Source organism: Polypterus senegalus, chromosome 1 (genome assembly GCF_016835505.1).
Source record: "Polypterus senegalus isolate Bchr_013 chromosome 1, ASM1683550v1, whole genome shotgun sequence".
Lineage (NCBI taxonomy): Eukaryota > Metazoa > Chordata > Cladistia > Polypteriformes > Polypteridae > Polypterus > Polypterus senegalus.
Window position 1 is genome coordinate 10,080,880 of NC_053154.1, and position 10,535 is coordinate 10,091,414.

Here is a 10,535-nt window from a genome sequence, read left to right on the forward strand (position 1 = left end):
TGTCTGGATTTAGTATTTTACGAGGTGTGGCAGAAAAGTAATGAGACTGATTTTTTATTTACCAAAGTTTTTATTTTTTTCAAACATCAATGTTATCCCCTTCAAAGTAGTTCCCTTGGGCAGCTACACACCAATGGAGACGTTGTTCCCACTGTTGGTAGCAGCGCTGGAAGTCTGTTACACTCTCTTGGATGTTTTCTAAAGTCCCAAAATGACACCCTTTGAGGACATTTTTCAGTTTAGGAAAAAGGAAAAAGTCACACGGACTGAGGTCAGGTGAATAAGGGGGCTGGAGAACCACAGGAATGCCTTTTGAGGTCAAAAATTCTGTTATGGAGAGGGCAGTGTGACATGGGGCATTGTCATGATGGAGCATCCATTTGTCTGCAATGTCTGGTCTCATGCGAATGACCCTTTTTCTGAGCCTTTCAAGGACGTCTTTATAAAAAACTTGGTTGCTCCAAATTCCGCTGTTCCATTTTGCATGACGCACAACCAAAAACACAACTTCGCTAATAGCAGTCACAAAAATCACGTAGTTAACGGAAGGAGTTGAAACTCGCACTGAGCTATGGGAGGGTACTGATACACATGCTCTATCAAGGACAACAGCGCAGCGTTGCCAGATCACTTGCAGTGTTGCCAGTCTCATTACTTTTCTGCCACACCTCGTATAATAATCAGGATAGAATTGAGGGTGTAGAGGTGATTGAACCACTAGGGTCACGTGACCATAAAATAATACAATTCTCAGTATTTTGTAAGAGTACAGATGCAAAGACCAAAATTGTGAAGTTGAACTTTGGTAGGGCTAATTTTGAGCAGATGTGACAAAGTCTAAGTAGGATAGACTGGGATAAGCTTTTAAATGTGGAGACAGTCGAGGAGCAGTGGAACAGGTTTAAAAATGTTTTACATGTAATGCAGGACAGATAGATACATACCTAAATTTGGAATTAATAGGAAACTAAAAAAAACTGTACGGTGGATTAATAAAGATTTAGAAAAGGAAAAGGAAAGGAAAAAACTACTTTATAAGGTATATAAGACTAATGACTACAATGTGAATCATAGCGCATATGAGAACATGAGGGCAACCATTAAGAAGGAGATCAGGGAGGCTAAAAGACAGTTGGAGAGGAATATAGCAGATAAGGCGAAAGAAGACCCCAAGAAATTCTTTACATAGTAAGAGAACAGTCAAGGAGGAGGTGAAGAGCATCAGGAATAGTAAAGGGAATTAAAAGATACAGACAGTGAAATAGCGGATGCCCTAATCTTACATTTTTCTGAGGTTTTTACAAGTGAGCAAGTGGATAACCTGCCAGAGGTAAACGCGACTACTAAGGAGGTACTGAGGGATTTGGAAACTGTAGAGGAGAAGTGCTGCTCAGATTAAACAAGATGAAATCAAACAAATCACCAGGCCCAGATAATATTTATCCTTGTGTTCTTAACGAGGCTAGTGAGTACATATATAAACCCTTGACATATATTTTTAGGAAGTCACTGCGCACTGGAGAGATTCCAAAGGACTGGAAAATGGCAAATATCATCCCATTGTATAAAAAGGTGACAGGGAAGATCCAAGCAACTATAGGCCAGTAAGCTTAACATGCATCACAGGAAGATTAATGGAAAAATTATTAAGGATAAGATTGAGCAACACATGGCAAGGACAGGAGTTATTCTGAACAGTCAGCATGGGTTCAGAAGAGGGAATTTGTGTTTTACTAACATGTTGGAATTCTATGAGGAGGCAACAAAAGGATATGATCAAAGTGGAGCAGATAAGATTATTTATCTGGACTTTCAGAAAGCATTTGATAAGGTGCCACATGAGAGGTTGGGCATCAAATTAAAAGAACTGGGAGTTCAGGGTGATGTTTTTAGGTGGGTGCAGAATTGACTCAGACACAGGAAGCAGAGGGTGATGGTGCGAGGAACCTCATCAGAACTGGCCGATGTTAAGAGTGGTGTTCCACAGGAGTCAGTGCTTGGGCCGCTGCTGTTTTAATATATATAAATGATTTAGATAGGAATATAAGTAACAAGCTGGTTAAGTTTTGCAGATGATACCAAGATAGGAATTAAAAATGTTAGGTTTGAATACACAATGGCCGGTCGGAAAATCAAGAGTACACCTTATGAGAAGGATTTAGGAGTCATAGTGGACTCTAAGTTATCGACTTCCCGACAGTGTTCAGAAGCCATTAAGAAGGCTAACAGAATGTCAGGTTATATAGCACCTTGATGTATGCAGTACAAGTCACAGGAGGTTATGCTCAACCTTTATAATGCATTGGTGAGGCCTCATCTTGAGTACTGTGTGCAGGTTTGGTCTCCAGGCTACAAAAGGACATAGCAGCACTAGAAAGGGTCCAGAGAAGTGCAACTAGGCTGATTCCAGGACTACAGGGGTTGAATTATGAGGAAAGATTAAAAGAGCTGAGCCTTTACAGTTTAAACAAAAGAAGATTAAGAGGTGACATGATTGAAGTGTTTCAAATTATGAAGGGAATTAGTACAGTGGATCGAGACTTGTATTTTAAAATGAGTTCATCAAGAACACGGGGACACAGTTGGAAACTTGTTAAGGGTAAAGTTCGCACAAACATTAAGAAGTTTTTCTTTACACCAAGAACCATAGACACTTGGCATAAGCTACCAAGTAGTGTGGTAGACAGTAAGACGTTAGGGACTTTCAAAACTCGACTTTGTTTTTTTGGAGGAAATAAGTGGATAGGACTGACGAGCTTTGTTGGGCTGAATGGCCTGTTCTCATCAGAGTGTTCTAATGTTCTAATTGCTTAGTTATTTTGATTACTGCTATCAGTAGCATTCTAAATGGAACTTTTCACCTAAATCCATGTTCCAGATGTGCATTTTTTAGATTTTACTCAGCATAGTTTTGCTTAGTGGAATACCACCAAAGTATTATTTTATAAAATTCACATTGAATACTTTTAACTTTTGTATAATGGCTTGGTATACCTTAGGTTACTATGCTATACAGTACATTGATTGATGATATATATAAAATATAAACTTTTTTCTTTGGATAGGTGGACCTGGAGGTTGTCAGATTGATGGATGATGGCACACTTTCAAAATATATTCCTCATTTTGGAGACCGTGTATATGCAAGAAATTGGACAGATTCATCTTCAGCAGCTTCAAACAATGAGGAAAGGAAAAGGAAACTCATAGAACGTCTGCGATCAAAAATGAAACTTCCAAGCTTGTACCCAGCAACAACAGGTTCACAAAGTAATCCTCGTCGAGCAGTTGGTAAGGGGAACAAGAATGCTGAACGAAAAACAAGAAAAATAGAACTGGGTTGGATGGTGTATCAAAATGGTAACTTTAAGCAGGTTAGACGACCAACTGGTGGGGCACAAGAGAGCTCATTGTCAGTAAAGATGATACTGTGAACAAAATTTTAGAAGATGGGAAGCAAATATTCTTTCCTAAGGGAAAATCATCTAAAGGAAGAGTTGAAGACTTTGACTTCTCTTTATGTATTATGGGCTCAGAGGAGCCCTTAGATGCAACTCTCACAGTTGGCAGGTTGTATGATACAACTTATCATAAATTACTCAGGTTGTACATTTGTTCAAAACCCAAAAAATATGATGATTCAGTAAAACGGGCGAATCACCAGAGAGATTTGAGACAGCAGTGGCACCGCCAGCAGGATCTATCTCCCATATCTTCATCCCATAGCTCTCTGTCCTCAGAAAGGCCTTTTACTTCCAGTCCATTAATGACTGCAGTTTTACCATCTGTTACCACCACTTCAAGATTTGATCAAGAAGTTATTTTCCTTGGTGATGACGGAAACTTGTCCTTGGATGTTCTCTGTGACACTTTGATTTATCAGCCTGCCCCTGAACAGCAAGAATCAGAAAATGATATTGAAGTGATTGAAGACAAAGGAGATCAGAAAGATGAATCTGCTTTTGAGCAAGTGGTTTCCAGCCCTGCTGGTGATAACACAGATTGCAGAATATTCCATAATATGATAGACATTGTTGGTGAACCTGTAACTGAAGTGCAACCTTCCGAACATTCACCCACAAATAGCAACTCAGCTGCTTCACCTGAGAGCCCATCAGCAGTACCTGATGTCATAAATCCAGAAGCCAGGTCAAACCATGCCTCCCCAAATACTTTATCTGCATCTTTCTATGACAATGCAGAGAATATAGCTGAGAAGCAGACCATTGCTATTCAAAGTTCATTGTGTATCTGACATGATTCAGACATTTTCAGATGAGAACATACTATATGCTAATATAACATTTGAGCGTGTGCTAGAAAATGGACAGTTGGAGAATGGAGTTGGGCATGGGCTTGTTATGGACTGTCTTACTGACTTCTGGGGCACGTTTTATGAAACAAGAACATGTGGAGCCACATATAAAATCCCCACTTTGCATCACGCTTATCAAGAACTGGAGTGGAAAGCTGTTGCCCGAATCTTGGCCTTTGGGTGGCAGAGATTTCAATACTTACCTGTTCAGCTTGCTCCACCATTTCTTTATGAAGCTCTTTCCATATCTTCATATACCTGCAATCTAATGGAGGCATTTTTCAACTACATTAGCCCCACTGAGAAGGATGCACTGACAGAGGCTTTGAGTGATTTCCGTCAAGCTGATTTGGAAGAGCTTCTTACCATTCTGAGCAGTCATAACTGTACCTCTCTGCCAACAAAAGAAAACTTGCTGACCTTGTTGAAAGAAATTGCACACAAGGAGATGGTCCAAGAACCAGCATTTATAATAAAGTGCTGGCAGCCAGTCCTGAAAGGTATAGGAGAGTCTTTGAGTGGGAAGACACTGGAAAAGATCCTGGATGATCTTCAACCAAAGCCAAGAAACATCACAAAATTCATCCAGTTTCCAAAGTCAATGTCACCAATTGAGAGGACCACATCTCTTCACCTTCTAAGATTTGTCAGAGAGATTGATCAGAAGGAGATTGGACTGTTCCTTAGGTTTTGCACAGGGTCTGATCTTTTTCTGGCAAAGACCATTAATGTTACATTTAAGGACATGTCTGAATTTACTAGACGCCAGTAGCCCATACTTGCAGTTGTGCCCTGGAACTAGCATGCAGCTACAGCAGTTTCTCAGAATTCAGGTCAGAGTTTCTGTCTGTGTTAAAAAGTGGAATATGGGTCATGGATATGGTATAAAAAATTTTTGATCAATTGAAGACCTCAGAATGGCCACATGATAAGATACTGCAGGGATGCAGGCCTATACATCAAATAAGGAGCACAATTATACATTGAACTGTGCTACAGGTGTCTGAAATATAATTAACATACTGCTCCAAATGTTTTATAGTGGATGCTGTCTTCCTGAGGTACTTTATACACAAATCAGTTACATATGCATTCTGTTTCTTTGTCATCGCAACAAAGGCAACATAGTTCCTTCAACAAGAGCCAAACTACTAAATGTTATTCTTCATAGTTCAACATAATGCTCTTTAATGCATTACTTTGTTACATATTGCATTTTGTTACCTTTACAGATCAAGCAAGTTGTTTTGTTTACACAAAAGTTCTTGTAGAACAACATAAATGATGTAATTATTAAGTATTAATATGAAAATTCATCACAAAGTTCACATGGATTTTGTCCATCTAATTCATATTTGTATTTCTGTTGTTTGATCTTTGAATTTTGTACACATTTTTTCCAGAGGAACTGTTGGAAAATTAGTTTTTTTTTAAATGTACATTTGTGTTTCACATTTAACAGCTTTTCTTTTCTGCAGGTCTATTGTGTGATATGATGTCATGTAATGAGGAAAAAAAAGATTTGAGGAGAAAGCATTTTTTTAGTTTTATATTTGCATTTTATTGTTTTTTATTACAAAAATAAACACTTAATCTACAGACATCTTATTTCCCCAAATAATAGGGTAAGAGTATATTGATTTCAAATATTAGTTTTCAGATTTAAATATGTCAAAAAATTCTATGCCTTAACCTCCAAACTGCTTTCAATGACCAGATTGTCTAGTAGTGTAGATATGTATTTGCATGCTGATTGAGTCATGGGGCATTACAAAGAAAACAAAAGTGGAGGAAGAAGAGTGAAGTTAGAACAAATGAGGTAAAATAACTTATTTCTGCACTTTGGGCATGCTGTTGACATTCACTCAGATGTCTGAAAGGGAAGGTTGCTGCAAATTCAGCTCGTCCTCCATTCAGCCATCAGCAGAAGGGAAAAAGAAAATAATATTTGTGTTTTATTGTGTTATAAGATCATCTGTGGTATGCACCTAACACAAAATGTACCAACTAAAGTTTTTTTTTTTTTTTCTTGGGGGATAGGAAGAAATGTCAATATCAGCTGTGTATCTGTTACCTGTTACCTTCACTGTCAACTCTGCAGACCACCATGGCAGACTGCTTTGCTGAACCTTTAATTCAACCCAACTTACCACCAATACAAGGCTTCCAAGAAGTGTCCTTTGTACCTTTAAAGGGCTGTAGCTAAGGAATGATCAATTGAAGCACTGAGCTTCCTAATAGCAATAGGACAAAGACACCGAGTTAAGCTTTTATTTAAAGTGATTTATTTCCATAATGACAGCAAATAAAAAACGTTTATGTTCATAATAACTAATGACAACAAATAAAAACAAGTATAAGTAATACAAAGATTATACAATTTGGGTGGGTTCATGCATCTTTATTCAGTCCCAGATGTCAGTTTCTAGCTGGCCCAGTTCCTTAGTTATTAATTATATATCATTAAAGTAAAAAGTTAAAATAAAGATTTCTTGCTGTAGATTGAGCTCCTTTACAGGTGTTCAGCAGCTATGCAAATAGCAAGCTTCATTTAAATGTCCATGGCTTCTTTCAAAATGTCCATGTTTACAAATGAGCTGGGCTCTTTACAAAAAGTGTCAGAAAGCAACTGAATTAAATGTTCAATTTTTGCCACAAACTGAACAATTGAACTAAAGCTGAATTCAGAACTCTTTCTGAAAACAGTCATAATTCATTCAGTTATAATTCATTCATTTTTCAACTTTCCCAAAATACACTACACTTAAGTTCAGCACAACTAAATTTTCAAGGTTAAGTCATTTACCTGAAATCTATCAATAGCAAAAGGTTAAACCATAGTAGCAAAACAAACAAGAAAAAAAAATCTAAAGGAAACATACACACTCAAAAGAAACACACATAAATAAAACAGTGAGTATAAGATCCTTTATGGACATATTATTACGTATATTGGTGTGAGTACATCAGGGAGTTCTGACTATTCTGGTTATGACAATATTTCTCTTACCAAAGGCCTAAGTTCTCTGTATAGCCTAGCAGCCTCAAGAGCAGTATAACTAGATTCAAGATGGTGTTCCTCCATTAGCAAAACACAGAGTTCATGAAGATCTGGATCACAGGGAATACCAGTTTTCCAAATACAAACACCCTCTTCTACAATTATATCCAGTTTGTCATAGTCAACTGGATGGAGGTAGTCCTGTGCTTGGTAAAGTTCTGGTGCTTGGTACATGAGAAAAGGTCTGCCGTGAAATAAATCACGACCACTCCCACCTGGCCTGATCCGATGGTTGTTCCACATTCTGACCACAGTATCTAACTCCCTCTGCAAAAAATATTCAAATTAGTCAAATGTGTTACTAATCTTCTCAGCACAACCCCAATACACAGGCACACATAGACAGAGGTAGAAATTATTGTCCCCCGAAAGAATATTGCTCCGGGCTGCCATATAATATTAAAAATCTATAGAGAATGTAAAATAAATTACAAAAGGAAACAAGTATTTTTTAATTTTTTATCTATTCTATATTGTTTTTTTTATCATAATATTATTTTCCATAGGTCTTAGACAGTTTAGCAGTCAACATAAGGCTGTAAATGTGAATGCTGTTAATTTTAGAAAATTTCACTAGTAAAAAAGAAATGCTAATATACCCTTAGCTTGGGAGGTACCATGGCACACATTGATTTGCACTGCCACAGATTCAGCATGCTTGTTTCAAATCCAGCACCTGATTGTCTGTGTGGAGTGTACAGTATATGTTCTCCCTATGTCTCTGTGCTTTTTCTGGGTACTCCATTTTTCCTTCCACATTCTTGAACCCATGTGTTGTGATGTACCAGTACCCTGTCCAGGCCCTGTCTTGAGCCCAGTTCTAACATTATAGGCTCTTGCTCTCCGCTCCTCTGAACTGGAGTAACCTGAGAATGAATAGGACTATAAGTCGGCCAGTGTACACATTTACTTTGAAATTGCCATGAACTTTTGCCAAAACCAAAAGTCACTTCTAAAAGACCATAAAATAATATAAAGTTGAATTGTGCTATCATAGGGTAATGCGTTCTACAAAGTCTTCATTTATAAGCTGAAATGTCTTTCTTTCCAGAGTTTGATGGCAACCTTAAACAGGGGCATATTTAACAGACGCTTTTTTCAACGTAATCTTTGAGTACTGTTCATCATTGTGTCACTGCGGTCAGTTCACCATATAAAAGGAGCGAAGCTGATTAAGGACTCACCAAATAATCCAAGTTAATTTCCTAAAATGTATGATTTTACTGTAAGAATGTACTTCAGACGTTCTTCGCGTTTAAGTAAATAAAGATCAGTCAAGTGTCTTCTAAAACGCAGTTTAAACATACAGCAATACGCGCACCACAAGTCTTAGACTTTCCTGCCGCACTTGAAACAGGTGCACTAAACAGCAGATCAAATTGCAATTCAGTAGCTGCATGATGCATGCATGAAAACTTAACAAAACGTAAAGTGTAAAAAAAAAACACTAAGTCCCTACATAACAAATTAGGCACAATTACTTAACAATAATTTTACAAAGACGTTGAGATCGCTTACCAAATAATGTGATGAATAGCTAACTCGCAATTCCACGCGTGTAATTTTATTCACTGAAATGTTCGTGGGTCCCCATCCAGCTGTGAACCCTTACAATCATCACCACCTTTCACATCAATAGGTATGGCTCAGCAAACATATATATTTACCCAAAAAAGGAAGGCCGCCAAGCATATATATTTAAGCCTAATCGGCACATTGATGGGCTCATGGTTAAAGCGTAAAGGCTACTTGTAATAGTATAGAATTCATATGTATACTTAGCCAAAAGTTACTATGTGTGTGTGTGTGTGTGCGTGTGTGCGTGTTTGTGTGAACGAGTTCTTCCTACCTGAATGACGTCAAGAAAGCAGAACTGAATGAGACCTTTGTCAACCACGTCACCATTGAAGTCTCCCACAGACTGAAACTCTAGAAACAAATCTCTCCAGTAGTCCACATTTTGCCTCCGATAGAATCCCCACCACCATTCAATCCTCTGATTTGCAGTACTTCTTCCTTGAAGAATAGCAGGTTCAGAAAGTGTACCGTTTTCATCCTCACGTAGAAAACGCTGTAGTCTGTTAACGTGCACATTTTCAGTACCGAGATCGGATCTGATTATTTTTGGGCAGCCCCCCAACTCAATGACAGCACTAATAAAGTAACCTGCAACCACTTCAGGTTTACTGTTAGTGACGTTCGCTTGCATCCAGATGATATGGCGTGAGAAGCCATCGATGCATCCGTTTACTGCGATACCAAAAGGTGTGAGTTTATCATAGCTGTCCATGTGCCAAAGGTAATTTGGTCCCGGGACACGGTAATGCCTTCTTCGCAGTCTCCTGCGTCTCCTTAGCTGAATGCCTTCTGGGTCCAAAGTTGATTGTATTTCATATACAAGATCTCTAGTGACTCTTAATCCAGCTAATCGACATCTCTCTGTCATCATACGGTATCCGTGGAGTTGCCCAGGGCCCGTTAACTGCTCTGCGATGTGGTGCACAATGGCATCAGGCTGGCTTAGATTGCGACGCCTATACAACTGAAGCCTTGCTAACCGTCTTCTTAAATGACGCACACTAACGTTGTTATTTTCTAAACTAAGACATAAAGATATTTCAGCCTGCGTCAGTCCTTGATTAAACAAAAATGTGACGCGATGATCAATACAGTTCTGCTCTTCTGCCATTTCAAACCATTTCTGCCATTATTCCATTATCTCGAGAAAATAAAGTTCGTTTTCTCGAGATCTCGAATAAAATTGTTCCGTTATCTCGAGAAAATAAAGTTCGTTTTCTCGAGATCTCGATAAAATTATTCCGTTATCTCGAGAAAACAGTTTAAAAAAATAACGCTATATCACGTCCTCTCTCGGCTTCCGTAGAATTGGGAATAATAAAGGGAAATTAAAAGATACAGACAGTGAAATAACAGACACCCTAAACTTGTGTTTTTCTGAGGTGTTCACAAATGACCAAGTGAATAACCTCCCAGAGGTAACAGGGACTACTAAGGAGGTATTGAGTGATTTAGAAATTGTAGAGGGAGAAGTGCTGCTCAGATTAAACAGGCTGAAATCAAACAAATCACCAGGACCAGATAGTATTTACAGTCGAGTTTTTAAGGTGGTTAGCGAGTACAGATATAAACCCTTGACAC

General features: G+C 38.3%; 1 protein-coding gene across 1 annotated transcript; it reads right to left on the minus strand.

Moving 5' to 3' along the window:
• Window positions 1-7,280: 7,280 nt before the first annotated feature.
• LOC120517648 lies at window positions 7,281-10,015 on the minus strand. Its single transcript, XM_039740083.1, has 2 exons — window positions 9,226-10,015; window positions 7,281-7,643 (listed from the first exon to the last, which is right to left on the minus strand). The coding sequence occupies exons 1-2, from the start codon at window positions 9,823-9,825 to the stop codon at window positions 7,305-7,307; spliced, it is 939 nt and encodes a 312-aa protein (XP_039596017.1). The 5' UTR covers window positions 9,826-10,015; the 3' UTR covers window positions 7,281-7,304.
• Window positions 10,016-10,535: the final 520 nt, after the last annotated feature.